This window comes from Diceros bicornis, chromosome 23, assembly GCF_020826845.1.
Source record: "Diceros bicornis minor isolate mBicDic1 chromosome 23, mDicBic1.mat.cur, whole genome shotgun sequence".
Lineage (NCBI taxonomy): Eukaryota > Metazoa > Chordata > Mammalia > Perissodactyla > Rhinocerotidae > Diceros > Diceros bicornis.
In genome coordinates this window covers 24370790-24390829 of record NC_080762.1, presented here as the reverse complement: position 1 = coordinate 24390829, position 20040 = coordinate 24370790, and the positions used below count along the sequence as shown (strand labels likewise).

General features: G+C 38.0%; 1 protein-coding gene across 1 annotated transcript in view; it reads left to right on the top strand.

Annotated features, from left to right (window-relative positions):
• The window catches only part of RPF2 (ribosome production factor 2 homolog), a 34083-nt gene extending 17725 nt beyond the window's left edge, over nucleotides 1-16358 (top strand). The window contains exons 7-10 of the mRNA XM_058566454.1: nucleotides 1366-1465; nucleotides 9723-9825; nucleotides 15073-15217; nucleotides 15979-16358. Of these exons, the coding sequence (XP_058422437.1) occupies nucleotides 1366-1465; nucleotides 9723-9825; nucleotides 15073-15217; nucleotides 15979-16158 (528 nt within the window). The 3' untranslated portion in view covers nucleotides 16159-16358. The remainder of the gene's footprint in view (nucleotides 1-1365; nucleotides 1466-9722; nucleotides 9826-15072; nucleotides 15218-15978) is intronic.
• The last annotated feature ends 3682 nt before the right edge of the window (nucleotides 16359-20040 follow it).

Sequence of the window (20040 nt, the reverse complement as noted above, 5' to 3'; positions counted from 1 at the left end):
TTAGCTCCCGGCTGATCTTCCTCACAAAAAGAAAAAAAACAAGTTAGTTCAAGGACTTCACATAATTATAGTGTTTTTAGTATACCGTATCACAGTATTTATATATTTTGAATGTTTAGTGCCTTTCAGACTACTTGAATAAAACTCATCTCTTGTGGTTTCTTCTAGTTCAGGGTCTTCACGTTGAGAAAAATGTCAGTGATCTACATGTTAAGTACTGTGTCACATAACTTGTTTAGTTATATTTTTATGATGTGTATACTGGGTCATGATTTAAGGTAATATTTTTTATTACTGTGCATTGTGGTCAGGATGGTTCGAAAGCCAAAGTTGTAGTTGATGTTGCCTCACTTTCTCTTACCTCCTGTCTACTTAAATAGCCCCCATAGACCTAGGAGTAGCAGTGGAGGGTCAGGCAGGCACAGATGGAACATGGAAGAGTCATTGGGTCTCCAATGTCCATTTAGGCCCTCAATCAGACAGACAGATCGTAGGCACATCTCGTAAGTATAGACAGTTAAAGTGCGGAGTTTGGAAGCAGAGAATGTCAACAAGAGTGGTCATGGTGAACAGGGAAACAACAGGCTACCTCTTGTCCTAGGGCAGAGGATATTTGTTTTTTTTGTCTTGTTTTTCTGGATTTTTTTGCTACATTTGGATAATGCTTGACTGATGTTAGAGCAGAGGTACTAGAATCAATGGGAAGCTCAGACCAGCAACCATTCACCATCCTCCATAAATCAATCCTTCAGTTAAAGAATTTTTTCTGTTTGATTTTTTTCTTCTTCCACTTTGGTGGCTTTTAAGTCCTCTTATAACTCATATCACATCCTTATTGGTATAGAAAATCCAGAACTGGACAAAATAATATAGTAAACTTCAACCCTGCTGGATGAGGATTGCCCACACTTTTTCTAGCTTGTATAAAATTATATTGCTTCCGTGTGCATGTTTAGTTCCTAGTTTAGTTTATAGTAGGAAAGGCACAATGGTACAAATAATTCAAAGAAATTAAATTTATTTTGACTCTGGGATGCTGGCTATTAGAGGGCTATGTTTGTTTTGTAGCAGGTTTAGCTTTTTATTTACTGTTTGCATTGAATAATGTTAAGAAGTAGTTTACATCATTCGTCAACCACTTATTAATTTGGCAGTGTGAGGGAGTGGAACAAAAAATTATTTTTTAGTATAAAAATCTGTACGTTTAAAAATCCAAACTCTGTTTTTTAGTCTAAAATTAGTATTCATAGACATAGTTTTAGGACAGTTAAGAAAATGTGAAAACAAATCACTGTATTTTAAAATCAGCATATTAACGGTTTAGACTTGATAATTATATAATTACAATTTTTTTTCATTTCACAGAATAGCAAATGTCCTGAGGGAACAAAACCTATGTTAATATTTGCTGGTGATGATTTTGATGTAACAGAAGACTACAGACGGCTTAAAAGTCTTCTTATTGGTGAGTATGTTAATACTTACTATCTGCAGGGGGAGTTCAGGTGGACAATCTAAGACTGTCATTGGGGCACTTTGCCACTTCACTCTAGGTGTACAGCTTTTTCTTTCTCCTTTTTCTCTCTGATCTCTTTTCTTTTTTTCTTTTTTTTTTTTTTTAAGATTTTATTTATTTTATTTTTTTTCCCCCCAAAGCCCCAGTAGATAGTTGTATGTCATAGCTGCACATCCTTCTAGTTGCTGTATGTGGGACTCGGCCTCAGGATGGACGGAGAAGTGGTGCCTCGATGCGCACCCGGGATCCGAACCCGGGCCACCAGCATCGCAGCGCGTGCACTTAACCAGCAAGCCACAGGGCCGGCCCCATCTTTTCTTTTTTTCCTTTTCATTATTTTCTTTATTCCCCACTAGCAGCAGGGGAGAGTTAAAGGGATGTTATATTTTATAGATCATTATTTATTTTTAGTAACTGTGGTATCAACCTATTTATATAGCATTTTACACTTTATAAGATGCTTGTACCCATCTCCTGTCATTATTATCATTAAATTTAATTTAGAAAATTGAAAAGTTAAATTTTCAAGATTGTTATACATCACCCACTTCCAACTCAAAAACCTCTGTTGTTTTTCTTAGTCTGATATATAAGGCTTTTCACGTCATAACCCCATATAACTTGCTTTTATTTATTTATTTATTTATTTATTTATTTATTTATTTATTTATTAATTACGATCAGCCCTGCGCTAACATCCGTGCCAATCCTCCTCTTTTTGCTGAGGAAGACTGGCCCTGGGACTGGCCCTGGGCTAACATCTGTGCCCATCTTCCTCTACTTTATATGGGACACCGCCACAGCATGGCCTGACAAGCAGTGCATTGGTGCATGCCCGGGATCTGAACCCGGGCTGCCAGCAGCGGAGCACCCACACATAATCACTGTGCCACGGAGCCAGCCCCTGCTTTCTTGATCTCCCCTAATTTCCTTCATCCCTTTTCCATTAAAAAAGTGGTTTGTTGAAAGTATACTATGCCCATTCCTATTGTCTTTTCTTTTTTTTTTTTTATAATTTTATTTATTTATTTATTTTTTCCCCCAAAACCCCAGTAGATAGTTGTATGTCATAGCTGCACATCCTTCCAGTCGCTGTATGCGGAACGCGGCCTCAGCATGGCCGTAGAAGCGGCGCGTCGGTGCGCGCCCGGGATCCGAACCCGGGCCGCCAGCAGTGGAGCACGCACACTTAACTACTAAGCCACGGGACTGGCCCACCTATTGTCTTTTCTGATTTCATTCTTATTTATCTGGTTTCTTTGGTTCTTGCAAGTTTCAGATCAAGTTTCTTTCCCAGGAAACCCTCAATGACCTCCCCAGCTCCTTTCATTTCATTATATTCATCATTCTAAGTGCCAGGCATGTACTAGGTACTTTATATATATTGCTTCATTTTCATAATAACCTTGTAAGGTTGTTTTATAGATGAATTATTCTTAATGAACTATGCTGGTTCCTAATGATTTATGTAATGACTACATCCTTGCCTGTATGTTCACAAGTCACCTTCTTAAAATCCAGTCTAAAATCCAATGACAATTGTCATTGTCTGGGATTGACATTAAATTACTAGTTTTAAACCCTTTTTTCTCCTCTTTTTTGAAAAGCTGGCATTTTTGTTCTCCATGATTTCTTAAAGGTTACTAATGCTTAATAGTCTGTGATCACATCTGCCAGCTCTTTTCTACCTCTGGAAAGTAATTTAGTTTGTCCCTAGAGATGTGAAGTCTTGTGATACTCAGCATTTTCTCAAGTTTAAGTAATCTATTCCATTTGAACTTTTCTTGCACCATTTTTACAAGCTATGCCACACTTTTTTGGTTGCCCTTCTTTGAGATTTTTATATACATTGCCCTAGATCGCTTTTGAAAAGTCGGTGGAGTATATGTTATAAATAAATTAAATTATTTACATGCTCTTTACAAATCTGAGCTGACCAAAAAAGGTTTGTGGGCAGACTCCTTGCTTTCGTTTTTCCTTAATTGGGATTTTGTTGTTAGTACCATTGAGTGGATTCTGACTCCTAGAGACTCTGTAAACAGCAGAGTAGAATGCTACCCGCTCTTCTTGTGCCATCCTCTCACCTTCTGGTGCTATGGCAGCCAATACTATTCATAGGGTTTTCGTGACCAATTTTTTTTGGAAGTGGTTGGCTACGTCCTTCTTCCTAGTTTGTCTAGTCTGTAAGCTCCACTGAAACCTGTCCACCTCTCTCCTGCTATTTGAAATACCGGTGGCATAGCTTTCAGCATCACAGCAACATGCAGCCACCACAGCATAGCAACCAACAGACTGGTGGTGTGGTTCCCTGACCACGAAGTGAACCCAGGCCACGGCAGTAAAAGTGCCGAATCTTAACCACTAGATCACCAGGGCTGGATATTGGGATTACTTATGGTCTTATTGTTGGGATTACAATTTTCAGAACTTCTCATTTCTCTTATTAATAATGGCTATTTTTTAAAAAACTGAGTACCACTGTTACCTGTTTAATACTTACTAAAGCTCTTGAGTTTGGTGACATTCCATTTTACAGATGGGGAAATGGAGGGTCAGAGAGGTTAAGAGCTGTTAAGTAGGTGAGTCAGAATCGAAATCCAAAGCCTGAGCATTTCTGCCTCTGCTGTTCATCTTCCCCATGGTGAACAATTCCCTTTCTAAGTCTTTGCTATAGGTTCTTACCTGTACTTTTCATGAATTAAAAAAAAAATTCATACATGAAAGACAATGACCAACATTTCCTTCTTCCACTATTACATACCCTGAAGTATCAGGGGTGTTTTTCAAAACAGCTAAGATTGCTGTTACTTGTATTCCATTGGCCCAGATTTCCTGCCTTTTTCCCCCTAGTTCTTCCCTATAGTTATTATTTGTCAGTGAGGGGAGTACTTATACTGTAATTTGTTATAACAGAGAGGGCTTTGGTTTAAATGGTTTTCGTAAAAACTTTATTATATTATTTTCTGCTTCCACTAGGTGGCAGGAATGACCACATAATGCAGCAATGAGGGAGTGGGAGTGAAAACCAAAAAGGAATCTGTGGAAAGAAAAAGAAAGAAACGTAGAGGAGTGGAGTGAGATTGTCAGGCACCAAGGGAAGTTGAGTTTTTAATATAAGTATGAAGTAAGACAGCTGCAGACTTCTTGGTTTATGTTGTGTGTTCAGATGGAATAAAGTATAGCAGTAGGGAAAGAGAATTTTATCAAGGACTTTCTTCCTTCTAGGAAGTTCTTTTTTTTTTTTTTTGTAATTGGCCAGAAGGAAAAGTTACTTCAGTATTTTCATGCCAGGTACTCACTTTGTTCGTTCTGAATTTTGCTTCTGTTTTGTTTTCTTAAATATTGTATAGTTTTGTAGCTAATCTTAGTGGGTTCTGCTTTTCTTTATAGGAAACCGGTAAATAACTATTTTTAGGTTCAGTCCATCCTAATTTTTAGGGTTACTTTTTTATATGACTGTTCATTCTAAAGATGATAGTAAGTCAAGTAAAAGGTTAGTTTTATTAAATGTTCCTTTAAGGCCTACCGTAAATTTAACTACCTTACTGGGTTACTTTTTCTTCATTGCCCTTATCTACATCCGTGGTCACTGTTTTAATTTTTTTAACCTTTCTCATCTCCTAATTCTTATTCCACTTGAAAAATATGTAATAATGAAAACAACTACCATAGACTAGGTCAGGTAATTTATTAAATTGAATACCCTTTCTACAGCCCTACAAAGATAATTGTAGTAATGTTCTCAGGCTACCATAACAAGATACCATAGACTGGGTGGCTTAAACTTCAGAAGTTTATTTTCTCACAATTCTGGTGCCTAGAAGTCCAAGATCAAAATTTCTGGTGAGGACTCTTGTTGGCTTCTTGCTGTGTGCTCACATGACTTTTCCTCCATGTGTGTGCAGGGGAGGAAGGGAGGGAGAGAGACACAGAGGAGAGAGGGTGTCAGCTTTCTAGTGTCTCTTCTTATAAGGTCACTAATCCTGTGGGATCAGGGCCCCACCCTTACGACATACCTCATTTAACCTTAATTACTTCCTCAGAGGCCCCATCTCCAAATAAAGCCACACTAGGGGTTAGGGCTTTAACATATGAATTTTAGGAACACAAACATTCAGTTCATTATGGTAATATTATTCCCATGTTGTGGATGAAGAAATTGAGACTAGTTAAGTTACTTGTCCAGAGTGAAGAGCTAGTAAGTGGCAGAATCAGGATCTTGTCTATTCTCTGACTCTAGATCCCCTGGTCTTTCCCATCAGCACTGTGGTCAACCTCCTGTGCCCTTTCCCAATGTATTTACTCATGGAGACAGCCACACTTGAGATCTTATCTGTGCTTGGATTTGATCCACTGAAAAGTCCAAACTGGGGCTTTCCTTTTGACTGTAATCAATTTGTCTTCTGCCTCTTCCGCCCCCTTACTTCTCTTTAACTGGGTTTTTATCCTTATCCCTATACTCATAATATCTCCCTTTTTACCTCAACCATCATTCCTGCCCATTTTAGGGTCAGACTTTTGGGCAGTATTCTGAGTTTTGACACATTTTAATCCGTCACTCCTTTGATATTTCAGACTCCTCTTGTGCTTTGATTTCCTCAGTCCTGGAATCAGCTATTTCTCTAAGGAGCCTTGGGTTTTTTGTAAGTGAGAGATTATTTTAGAAATCACAGTCTGGGTGCTAGGGATTTTTTCTGGGTTGGTCATTGTTTTTAAGCTTTGTAGTGGACAAAACTATGAAATATGTTTGTTTGTTAAGATAAAATACATCTTGAGTTCATACTAAAACTTCTAACTCAAATTTAGGGCAAAAAGGATCTTCACTTAGCTTCATTGACCTCACATATGTACCTTCTTTCATCCATGACAAAAATCCAGATTCTCAATGACTCCAAAATAATTATGCATTTACTTAATACTGTACTATACATATAATAGTCTCAGAATAAAATACCAATCCAATATTATACTGATCTTATGCAGTTGAAGGTTGTTTTTTTGTAGTTCTGTTTGTCTATAAGATATATCTTATTAGGAATATATGGTCAGTTTTCTATGTTTTGAAGTCGCTTGAAGAGTTCTTTTCTGTATGATAATGCCTCCAGCTCAATCTCAATACACAGGTTCATTTCATTTTGTTTTCAATTTTTAGGGATTACTTTTAAATTTTCTTCATTTTAAATTATTTTTAAACAACTTTTGAGGTATAATTTACATACAATCAAGTGCACATATTTAAAGTTCTAAAATTTAATGGATTTTGGCATATGTATACACCTCTGAAAACACCACTGCAATTAAGATACAGACACTTGCCATCGCCCCCCAAAATTTTCCCGTGCCCCTTGGCAATCTCTCCCTTTTCTCTATTCTAAGCAAACATTGATCTGCTTTCTGTCATTATGGATTAGTTTGCATTTTCTAGAATTTTTGGTAAATAGAATCCTACCTGGCTTGGCTTCTTTCACTGAATTTGTTTTGATGTTCATCCATGTCATTGTCTGTATCAATAGTTCGTTTCTTTTTGTTGCCAAGCAATATTCCATTTATAGCTATTCCACAGTTTGTTTATCCCTTCATGTGTTGATGGACATTTAGGTTGATTCCAGCTTTTGACTGTTATCAGTAGAGCTTCTGTGAACATTTATATGCAAATTTTTGTGAGGGCATATGTTCTCATTTCTTTTGGGTAAATACCTGGGAATGGAATGATTGGGTCATTTGAGTAGTGTACGTTCAACATTTTAAGAAACTGCCAAACTATTTTCCAACGTGGTTGTACCGTTTTACATTCCCACCAAGAGTGTATGAGAGCTCCAGTTGCTCTGCCTCCTTGCCAGTACTTGGTAGACTGTTCTTTTTAATTTTTGTTATTCTGATGGGAGTTGTATGCCGATAGTAATGTGTTTCCAAAGTCAAATCTACAGAACAAAGTAGTGGTATCATTGCAGTTTTAATTTGAATTTTCTTCTTCTTCTTCTTTTTTTTTTTCTTGTGAGGAAGATCAGCCCTGAGCTAACATCCACGCCAATCCTCCTCTTTTTGCGGAGGAAGACTGGCCCTGAGCTAACATCCATGCCGATCTTCCTCCATTTTATGTGGGACACCACCACAGCATGGCCTGACATGCGGTGCGTAGGTGCAAGCCCAGGATCCGAACCCTGGGGTGCCAGCAGCAGAGCGCACGTACCTAACCGCTATGCCACGGAGCAGGCCCTAATTTGCATTTTCTGATGACTAATGATGAACATCATTTCATGTGTTTATTGGCCATTCATATATCTTTGGTTCAAATCTTTGCCTGATTTTTTTTTGGGGGGTTGTCTTATTATGTAGTAATAAAGTAGGTGTGTGTGTGTGTGTGTGTGTGTGTGTGTGTGTGTGTGTGTGTGTGTGAGATAAGTCCTTTGTCTCTTTGTCTGATATATAATTTTTGAATATTTTCTCTTAGTCTGTGGCTTGCCTTTTTGTTTTAATGATGTCTTTCAAAGAGCAGATGTTTTTAATTTTTGTGTGAAGTCTGTTTTACCCATTTTTTTCTCTAATGGTATGTTCTTACTGTGTTTTGTTTAAGAAACCTTTGCTTATCTCAAGATCTGAAAGATTTTTCTCTTATATCTTCTCAAAGTGTTGCAATTTTAGGTTTTACATTTAGGTTTAAGATCCATTTTGAGTTAATTTTTGTGTATGGTGTGAGGTAAGGATCAATGTTCTTAAAACTTTCTACCTTCATTTCATTTTTTTTTTTTCCTTTCCTTTTCATTCTTAAAAGCTTATGGGAAAAGCACATATGCCTGTAAGGCTTGCATGACAAAAGCTGTTTTGGGGGAAACTGGAATGTACATATCTTGTTCGCCAGAATGACTGTGACTTCACTAACGCTACCACAACAGTGAACGGGGCTTTATTAACTTGGCCACTGAAGAAGAGTCAGATTTTGGCAGAATCATGGGAAAGCTCTTTATTAATAATGATCAAAATTTACATCAAAATACCTTGAAAAGATACATACTTGGTTTATACAAATATCCATGTGGGATTTTTGTTGGAGGAGTGGGGAAGTATGGTGTATACATGTGCACACACACTTGTGTCCATTTGATGCATGTTAGTGCTGTGATTTTTTTGTGGGGGAGGTTAACCACGAGAAAGAAAAAGCAAACAACAAAAGATGTATTTATCCATGCACATGGAGATAATTCCCATTTTATGAGCTGATGGGAAGAAGGAGGAAAAATGCTGAGTGGCTACAGATTGGGACACAATGAAATTTCCTGTTTACTATGTCACCTGCCTTGGGGCAGCTCTTCTTAAGTAATTGAGTTGGATAAACTTTTATGTATAACTTTTTCTTTGCTAAATGTCATTTGTATATTTCCGTTTAGCCTCCTCAGGGTTCAATCTTAGCTGTAAAATGAGGGGACCAAACTTGATTGCTGTTTTCCAAACTTCTTTCATGCTTGTCCCACCTTCATAGCTTTAGCCAAGTCATGTAGTATGCATAGTGTTGTTCACTGGAGATTTTTCTTTAAATTGACTCCTCTTTTTAAAAGGAAACTTTATGTCACTACATCACTGGAAAATGATATACAATAAAATAAATAATACATAATAAATTATATCTGTCTGTATATATTTAAAATCATCTCACGTGCCACCAATGGTATGTTTACCACACTGTAGAAAGACAGCCTACTCATTGATCTTGATGGTTCTTTTCTGGTTTAACAGTTTAGTTATTTTTTGCTCATATAATTGACGTTTCTTGTTAGAATTTTCTTGCTTGTTGGCCTCTGCCATAAAACAAAGGCCAGTTTAATAGTCAAAGTTTGAACAGCCATTTTTATAGAAATTTGCCATCTTAACCTACCTGTCTTACAGATTAAAATTTTATGCCTTGATTGACATTTTTTAAAAAGTTAACGTCCATAATAAATATGATACACTCCTATGCTGAGCATTGCCTTAGAGGAAGAACTTCAAAACTGAAAAATTCCAGGGCTCAGTGACCAAAACACCGAAACAAAGTCATGAGATTAAATGGTAGAAGGTGGGATCGCCAGACATTTTTTAGGGATCAGTTTTTGTGCTACCTGTCTTTTTAGATAAGTATTGGTACAAAACAGAGCATTTAGAATGCATTTCTTTGTAACTGACTCTTAAAAGTGTTAGTTTTTTTTTTTAACAACCTAATATGTACTTTTAGATTTCTTCAGAGGCCCCACAGTATCAAATATCCGCCTGGCTGGTTTAGAGTATGTTCTGCACTTCACCGCACTGAATGGGAAGATTTACTTTCGAAGCTATAAGTAAGTGTGTTTCTTAGCATGTTTTTGTTAATCCTCAAGGTTAGCATTTTAGCGTGACTGTTTTATGGGCCTCAAACTTAGAATTCCTGTCTGGCCAAAAGTTTGGAGAGTGCAGAATGGCAGTGGCACGGCAGCTCCGTGCTGATCCTCAGGTCTGTCATTCCCCTGCCAACTTCAGCCTCTGAAACTCCACTCTTCCAGGGCCCCGGAGCATCTAACACTACACTCCCTCTGAGCTTAGAACACTAGTTCAGTCTTGACCCTCCCTACTTTTATGCAGTATCTCCTTATTTTTTCTTGACTGGATTTAGAGCACCAAGCCACAAGTCTTAGTCCAGACAAAGCAAATCTCAAAACCCTGAGTCTAAAACATGGAGTCTGGAAGGAATAAGAAGATTCAGTAGCTAGATTCATTTTATCCTCTTTCTCTTGTGTAGGCTTTCTAGCCCTACACAATATAAATATAAATCCTAACAAGCTGATTTTGTTTACATTAAAAAGCTTAATGATATGCTACAGTTGGGCCTTTTGAGGTAAGCATGACTTTTTTCTTTTTTTAATTGAAGTAGAGTTGACATACAACATTGTATTAGTTTCAGGTGTACCATATAATGTTTCAACATTTATTTACATTACAAAATGATCGCTCTGATAAGACTAGTAACCATCTGTCATCATATGAAGTTATTACAATATTGCTGTATGCTTGACTTTTTTTTTCTTAATTAAAATAAAGTGTTGGCACTGGCTGATAGAGCCCACACTTTCCTAGAGAATACATTGACTCCCCACAAACCCCCTTCCTTTGTGCATTAAATTCAGACTGATGTCCATTTTGAGCTGTGGCATGACAGTGCAGCCAACAGCTCAGTGTTGACAGTGTCTTCTGTGCAATAGTGCTGTTTGTGTGACCATTTGTGGACTTCAGCGTTGCATCCATGGTTTTTAATTTTGTTTTTTCTTCACAATGGAATATGTGGTTGACTGGCTTACGTCCAGTGAGATATCCAAATGAAACTAAATATTCACCTCTTTTGTCAATAGTTTCCATCTTTGTCTCAACTGTATTGAGTCAGAGATGTTCAGTTCTCTTCACCATATGATTAGTACCACCACTTTTGTTTTTCTATTTTCTTCTTGTTTAAATAATAATAGTAAGGTAAAATATAATAAAATATCCACATGATTGCAAGATGTAATTAGGGATTTTAACATTATTTTTAGCTAGTTGAGATTGAAAGCCCCTTAAGTCTGTTGTTTGAATTTCCAAACTTGATTTTGGGGATTTTAAGAATATATTATAGGGGCTGGCCCTGTGGCCATTGGTGAAGTTCAGCGTGCTCCGCTTTGGCAGCCCAGGTTTGGTTCCCTAGGTGCAGACCTACATCACCCTTTGGTGGCCATGCTGTGGCGGCGACCCACATACAAAATAGAGGAAGATTGGCACAGATGTTAGCTCAGGGTGAATCTTCCTCAAGCAAAAAAAAAAAAGAGGAAGATTGACAACAGATGTTAGCTCAGGAGGACTCTTCCTCGGCAAAAAAAAAAAAATGTGTTAAAGTTGGTTACTCCTATTTATTGAACAAGAAATAAAAGATGAAAAATCACTAACATAAGAAAAATCTTTTTGAAAACTTGTAAACAGGGAGACCCTGGGGTTATAAAGGAGGTAAAAATATAAAGGTAACAATCTTTGAGAATGAGAAATGAATAATAACAGTAACTTAAAACTCTTTTGTGGTGAACAATTTCAAAGAAAGTATTCATTTGTATCAGAACTTGTATTTAGTGAAAAGAGAGATTAATTTGTAAAGAAAGAGATGCATAGAAAATAGATTGGACAGAAAATTAGCAAATTAGACTTTAGAGGAAGGATAAATGAGCAGTATAACTATATATATATCCACCCATCCACTTACTTTAAGAAGAATATAATTGCTGGAATCACTGTTAGGTTTGCCAGGCAGCTCCCATAATGGAAAAAAAATGTTGGAATTTTTCAAATCAGAGACCACAGTGTAAAATTTTAATCCCAGGTATTTCATATATGCCCTGTAATGCCTGTTAGCTATTGATCTGAAATAGAAAATGGACAGTGTGATTGAGAGCGAGCTGCTACTGGGAAAGTCACTAAACGTGTGGATCGGCTTAACCTCCAGGGGCCGTGCCACAGTTGGGAGGGGAAGAAAGAGGTGGTCCCAGGAATGAGCATCACCTCTGAGCCTAGTGACTTGTCTCTGGGCTGGGCTCAGCAACATGACATGGGCCGGGCACGTCTCAGGGCCTCCGTTTTTCACTTATAAAGTGTAGTGATACCATTTAGGTAATTCTGAGGTCCCTCTGAGATTGATAGTCCTCCTTTGTAGGAGGGAAAGGGGTGCGGATAAAGGTGGGAATATGACAGAAGTGTGTCTGACGTAGCATGGCTCCTCAGGCCTTCTTGCAGGCTGCACCGTGGTGTCCCGCCCTCTCTCTGTTACTGCAAACCAGCCCTTAAGCAGTTGGTAAAAGGTAATAGTTAATATTCACACACATTATTTGTGAAGATTAGTAAGGCTTATAAAATGGTTTTGAGCTGTTTGGATGAAAGGAACTCTGAACATGAAATTATATTCATATAACCTTTGACCTAACCTTTTGGGGAAATAAATCACAGTGTTACTGACCTCTTCCTGCATATCCTATAATAATTAATTCCTTATACATGAGTGACCATTTGTATTCCTTGGAGAATTTTATTCACTGTAGGGCCAGAGCCATTAATATGAAACAGAAAAAGCTTCAGTAATTGCCATGTTTGCCTTTGCCATGGCACTGGTTAGGTTTTATGGGGAGAAATATGCAAAACAGGAAGTGTTAGTGTACTTTTAAAAAGCAAACACAACGTTCTAGGGAAAGAGTTTAGGTAATGAAAACGGAGTGTCAGCAGAAGAGAGGGATGTGAAAGAGGGAAAATAAGGAAATTGTAATTTGAACAAGAGTGGTAATGCCAGTCTTGCTCAAGAAATAGACAAATAATATTTAAAATGTATGGAAATTGTCAATTAACATGTTTAATAGCCTGAGCCCATCTGAGAGGGAAGGAACCGGGCTCTCTTTGTCTTTGCGTCCCTGCATCTTGTACCAGCGTCTTACAGACTGAATGTCGCTTTTGGTTTAGAGCTGGTAGGAAAAACTGAGGATCTTAGATGCAGATGAGGCATATGATGTAAAAGTTCTGGGCAGTAGATATTTGGTTGGAGATGTGAAGGCCTAGAATGGAAATGTCTATCTTTAAAAAAAAAAAGTGCAGCGCGTATAATGGGATGAAGTGATGGAAATGGTTTTAATTTTGTTTTTAGTCAGTCAATGTCTAATAGTCTCTTCATTCTGCTTAGTGTGATTACAAAAATTTCTTGTAAATTCTCTATTAATACCTTTCCTCTGAGAAAGAGTAAACAGATTGTTTTTTCAAGGATTACAATTGATAATTTTAGATTCTAGATTTCACTGTTTAAAAGCTTACAAAAGAGAAGGGATGATAGGCCTATCGCCAGAAGCCATATGTGGAGAACTGAAGACTGGAGAAGGTTTCCTTCTATTTCTATCAATTGGATCTGTCAGGAAGCATACTCAGTGAAGTGATTAAGATCATTTACATAGACAGTATGGCACTGTAGCATAATTGTTCGATAAATAGCAACATATGTGGTTATTCGGAGATAATCTTATACATGCCACTCAAAAAATTACTTTCTTAGGACACCTATATAAATAAAAAAGATGCTTTAGCGGAGTTTTGCCATATCCAGTGGTACTTGGGTGATCTGAATCCATCAGGCATGCCATGAGTTGTTCTGGATCACCAGGTTTTCCATTTAGCTGAAAATAAGCATTTTGTGTTCATCAAGATATTAATCTTGATATGAGTTCAGCATTATAAATATCATTTATTTGGAGGTACTGCAAATGTGGATGCAAATGCAGAAGTATGTGTGATACGATAGTCAAATTGTCACTGCCCCTCTGTGCTTTGAATTAGCTCTTAGGGGTGATGCCCTGAACCAGCCAACTTGAGCTGCTAAAAATGTTTTCCCCCCCCAGTGAGCGTGAGACAGGCATTCTTTTAGGTCTCTTCTCCTGGAACCGCTATGAGGAAAGTAGCCGAAGGGCTCTCCTTCAGGCTCTTTTTCCCTGTGCTTGCTCCCTTCAAGTCCCATACTAATGTTCATTTTATCTTTTAATGTCAGTATAGTTTCTTTGTTTGTTTAACGCTTCTGCCCATTACACATCCTGTGCTGTTTTTTGGCCTTGTCCCATTGGGGATAAATTACTGTGTCCAATACAGCATATCTGTCACTATGGTTCTTCTTGCAGTTGGTAAATGCCCTTCCCGTGGGTGGACTGTATTGGTTGGCTGTGTGCACATGATGCACTTATGGCCCAAAGCGCTGTTAATAAGCTTGTGCACACTCACTTCTTCCTTGTGTTTGCTGCTCTCTCCAATATTCCCTACTGTGCTTTCCTCTTTTGTTCTTTCTCTTCTTTTCATGTCACCTGTTTCCTTTCTCACACTCCAGCTTTAGTGTGAAAAGGCTGATCTTTTATAAATATTGTTATTCAGTCAGTTCTTTTTTTCCATGGGGAGATCTGCCCACTGTAACAAACTGAGTCTTGCAGCGCAAATAATCTTCAGGTCTTTCAGCTCTTCTTGTGGTATCACTCACAAAAGGAATTTCCCAGTCTCCCCTCCTCCCCACTCTGTCCCTCGTATGTTTCCAGATCCAGAGCTCTGTGGACATATGGTATCCAGAAAGTTGTGGTTGTGTGATTTTAAAGTTCCTTCCAATCTATAGAGATCAGTAAATGTATGTACTATGGAGAAAAGTTGATTTTGAATGTCTTAGAGAAACAAGAATTCGTTAATCATATAAACATGTTTCAAAGGCCCAATTAAAATTATTTTTATACTTACGTAAATCTTATGTAAGATGAAGAAGTCAAATCAAAGGATTCCATTTCTTAGATAAATTATCTGTCTCACTTGCTGTTTCTCAACAATGTTGTATACTTTTATTTTTGATTTTTAAAAATAAGCGAACCAAAGAACACACTTGCCCTAAATGTATAAAGTATTTAAGAAGCTTAGCTTTTCTGAAGATTTTATGTTATTTTATGGAACTGCAATCCTCTTGAACAAAAATATTTGGAGGGGATAAGGACTTTTATCATAGTGAAACAACGTTTCTTTTTTCCTGTTTCATAAAGGTTGCTGTTGAAGAAATCAGGTTGCAGAACACCACGGATTGAATTGGAAGAGATGGGACCCTCATTGGATCTGGTTCTGAGGAGGACACATCTGGCATCAGATGACCTTTATAAGTTATCTATGAAAATGCCAAAAGCCCTCAAGGTACATAATTTGCAGATCGGTGCCATATTTGTTTGTATATTCTATTCTTCTTTCCAAAAAGGATTTGTGGCATACTACGTTAGAGGACATAGAAAAAGAGATCAATAAAATAGATAAAATTAGACTTTCAGAGCCAAGAAAAGGAGGAAGAAGCAAATAAGCCAACCATAAACAACAATAAAAGAGTTGCAGAAACTAGACTTCAAGTGTGGCAGAGAGCTTTCTGAGCTGAGACTGCCAGTTTTCAGCAAAAAAGAGAATCATTTTGGGCATTATGAAGACAGGGGATTTAGACCCCAACATGTGTAACTCATGCTTGCATACAGTGTGTTTTGACTTTTGAATGGTTTTAAAAAACATAGAAATGACGTCTCTGGAATGCCAATAAAGATTAAAACGATAGTTACAGTTCCTTAAGCTAAACACAGGAAATTCTTTTGATGCATGACAATGGTTAGTGTATTCTGTAGTGTTGCTTCTCAAAGTGTGGTCTGACGACAGTTTACCTGAGAATTGTTAGAAATGCTGAATCTCAAGTCCCACCCTAGACCTACTGAATTAGAATCTGCATTTTAACAAGATCCCCGAATGATTTGTATGTACACTTAAATTTGAGAAGAAAGGTCTATAGGACTATAGACTTTATATCATTGAAGGGCTGCTCACTAGTGGAAATTGTTAGTAAGATATTTGTTGTACACTAGGTTTTTACCAGTTCATGATAATAGAGACCATTAAATATATATATTCTTGTTTCATAGCCAAAGAAGAAGAAAAATATCTCTCATGATACTTTTGGTACAACTTATGGAAGGATTCATATGCAGAAGCAGGACCTGAGCAAACTACAAACCAGGAAAATGAAGGGGTTGAAGAAGCGACCTGCAGAAAGGATAACAGAAGACCAGGAGAAAAAATCAAAGAAAATTAAAAAAAATTGATGAAACTTAGCCAATAGCTACGGTTTTATTGTAGTCTGTTTACTTAAGAGAATTATCAAGCATCAGTCATTTCAGAGTTTTTTATAAGATTTTATTGTATATTTTTATAACATGATAATTTACCTAAACTATATATTATATATATTATGAACAGTAATGTACTATTATTAGGTTGAAAGTAAGGCTCTTATCTTGAGACATTACGACCTGGTGTGTCATTTGTTCTCTATGATATGGTATTTCCCTCTGCCCATCGCACTGCAAGGTCCCCTATTTCATTGGGTGAGTGAGTGAGGAGGGATCTCCAGAATGACCATTGGTATCTTAGAGAGTTTCTAGGTTAAGCTTTAGATAAAGGGAGGAAGCCATGGAAGGTAGAAATGGCCCAAAGGAACTGTATGCACACTCAGTATGAGCTACCTGGAAAGTTAACCCGATCTCCCAACATATACCTACAGCCTGACTTTGATTTTTACTTTTCTGTTATTTTGCATGAAATTCTACCAGGTAGAAATTCGAGATTTTAAGCTTTGTTTCTTAAAACATAGGTCTCTAGGAGAGATGTTCACTACCTGATCATTGACGTATTACCTTACTATTGATTATTTTAAGAGATTCTGCTACTAAGTGAAGCCCTACCCCTGTCTCTGAGAGAAAGGAAGTTTGTTTTTTTTTGTGAGGAAAATTAGCCCTGAGCTAATATCTGTTGCCAGTCCTCCTCTTTTTTTGCTGAGGAAGATTGGCCCTGGGCTAACATCTGTGCCCATCTTCCTCTGCTTTATATGGGACACTGCCACAGCATGGTTTGACAAGCCAGGCGTCGCTCTGTGCCCAGGATCCGAACCTGCGAACCCCAGGATGCTGAAGCGGAGCATGCGAACTTAACTGCTGCGCCACCAGGACCAGCCCCAGAAAGGAAATTTTGATAAGGGTAGAAGTGAGAAAGGAGAGAATGGGTAGGTTTTAAGACAGGGCACTTTTGGGTACTGGGTAGCCCTAGGTAGCTAAAGGTCACACAAAGGCCCTGGGTGTTTGCACACCAAGTAGGAGTAAGCCAAAGCCAAATAGCTTGTTTCGAAATTTTCTTTAAGACTGGGGCTGTGCCTAGGAAAATGGGAAGAAACTTTGCACTTCTTCCTCCTAGTGTGTTGCATGCTTGTTTTCCCTAAATGTAGAATTAGGTTCCTTGACTGAGTCCCTGGTAAAGAAGCTCCTTTAAACAAATGTAAGCCAATTATGTTGTAAAAGCACAAACACATAAACCATCATTTGTTATATGAAGTAGAAATGCTTTTCAATTCCATGTCAAGGAGCTCCTCCACACCTATGTGTGTGTGAATTTGCTGACACTAAGACCAAGCTAGAGCCTCAATTTCACCTGCTGTATCCTTTCCCTTCTCTTGTAAACCCATTCCCTCGCCTTCCCTTTCCCCATCCCTTTCCAGATGGCTAATATTTTCCTCTTGTCCGTAAAAATGAGGGAGCTGGTGTCACTCGTTTACATTTGTTGCTTGATTATACATTTAACCAAAGATCACGCAGTTTTAGATCTAAAGCAGGCGTTTGCATTTTATGTCAAAATGGGGAGAAAGGGCTAAAACGATTCATACTGTGCCGTCTGCAAGTCAATGGACAATAGCTGGGGAGAAGGAGAGCCATGAAAGGGGCATCAGAAGTGGATGCGTAGCCTTCCTTAGTGCCTGACCCCTGACTGGTCCTGCTAATGCTAACGGAGATAGTGATTCAGGAGGCAAAGCAGTGGGTCTTTCTCACCAGTCACTTACAGGAAAGACCCTGCCGCACCTTGACCCCTCTCCATCAGGAAGACCTACCCCGGTAATTCATCCAATCTTAATGTAAAGATGGCCACATTTTCTGTATTTGGGATGTTTTCGGGTGTTTTTTTGTTTTCATCATCAACTCTCATGTTTGAGATTTGGTAATGCGTCCTTCTGTTTCCTATGCAATTTTTATCTCTGATAATAGAGTAATAAGTATTTTAATGCATTCGCTTCACTAAATATAGTGTTACTGAAGTCTAATTCAAAGACTTTTTGTTGAAAAGTCTTTGTTGTAGTTGTTGAACCATCTGGAACCCTTGATCCACCATTTATATCAATGCTTTTGTGGGAAGTGCATTTTAATTTCCACGTGTCCTTGAACTTTATGACACAACATATATAAATTGGAGAATATGTATCTATTTCAGTAGAGGTGGTAAATTGCCTATGTTAAGTTTTACTTAACTTTGGATGTTAGTAGATGAGGAAAGCAGGTTAGGTTTTTTTTTATACCAAACTCCTTGTATTTTTTTCTAGGATATTAATAGTAGTACCAAGCTATATATGATTTCATACAATTTGGTTCCTTTTTATAACTTAGATGATGATACTTGTTTTCTTGGTATTGAACATAATCTAAAGTAGGAATGTTATTTACCCAAGTTAAGAAAGGAAGGGAGAAAAAAAGAACTCACCCAAAGTCAGCTTTCAATTATCTGATGATCTAGCTGCTTCTGATCTCTCCTTCCTTTCATATTATATTTTTAGCCAGTTATCCCCCATCTCAAGGGTGGGGCCAGGAAAGGATTCAAAGAAGCTTTAAAATGGAAGAAGTTAAAGCCACTGCTAAAATTTGACCAACAAAGGGAAAGTTTGTTTTTTAATGCAATTTCAGTTATTGGTGCTTTGTCCATTATAAAATTAAGAGCCTGCAAAAATACAGGGTCTTCATTATGTCCTTAATGCACTTTTAATAGGTCATAGAAATGGTCAACACATCCTATAACTGCATTAAAGGCAAATATATCCTAGCATATATAATTATGAAATTGTATAGAATATTATTTGTATCCATTGAAATAAGGTGCTATGAACGAGAAGATAGAGTGGGCTTGCTGGCTTAAGGTTTATGCTAGCTGTGAGAAGAAAGTCCAGTGGCTTTCAAATGTATGTTGTTTTCCTCTCATACCAACAACTTGAGTTGTTTAAGGGTAAAAGCAGCAAAGAAAGCACTGTGTTTCCTGTTCCACCCAGAGTGGGCCAAGTTAGGAATTTTAACTGTGCCTTGATTGAATTGGAGCCATTCTACACTTTTTCCCATGACAAAGCCCTTTGGGAAAAAGTTTTAAAATATGGGGTAAATGTAAGGTAGGCCTTTCTTTTTAGATAACGAACATGCATTTTAATTCTGTTCTTGTTCTGCTTCTTCCTTTAAACAACTTCCCTCCTCTCTCCCCTTAAATCATCTCACCTCCCACCCCCACCCTTCATGCACACTCTGGGCATCAGAAAGTAGGTTCCAAACACAGAGAGAAAGCTCTGGCACTGTGCAAGCCCTTGCTACTGGGCCAGTATGGAAGAGGACAGATAAAGGGGAAGTGGCATGGCAAAGCTTCTAGAACTCAGCAGTAAGGGCTTTTACCAAGCAAAGATCAAAGCCATTGAGCTTTAAGTACTTTACTGGATTGGAATTGATTCCTCAGACTCAAAACTGAGTTTCTGAGGGCTCAGTTAGAAGCAGAGTGGCAGATGTTGGCTCTGTGAGGCGTGCTTTCCCACTCAGCTGGGACCCAGGGCTGCAGAGGCACCTACCTCTGGGTGCCAGATCAGGGAAAGGGACCTGCAAATGATACTGGCTCAATACAGGGTTGACATAAGGGAAGCCATATTGTAGAAAAGAAACCATATTGTAACTTTGAATGACCTGATTAATCCAGCTGGATATGCACCCTCAAGAAGGTATACGTGCTCTGTAGATTTTATGGCCCCTCCCAGCTGCTATAAATTGATAACTTTGTTCTTTTGAGTTCCTTAAGAATGTGATGACCCTTGGGCAGAGTCTATGCTGATAGCCATCATCAACGACAACTGAAAGATCTGG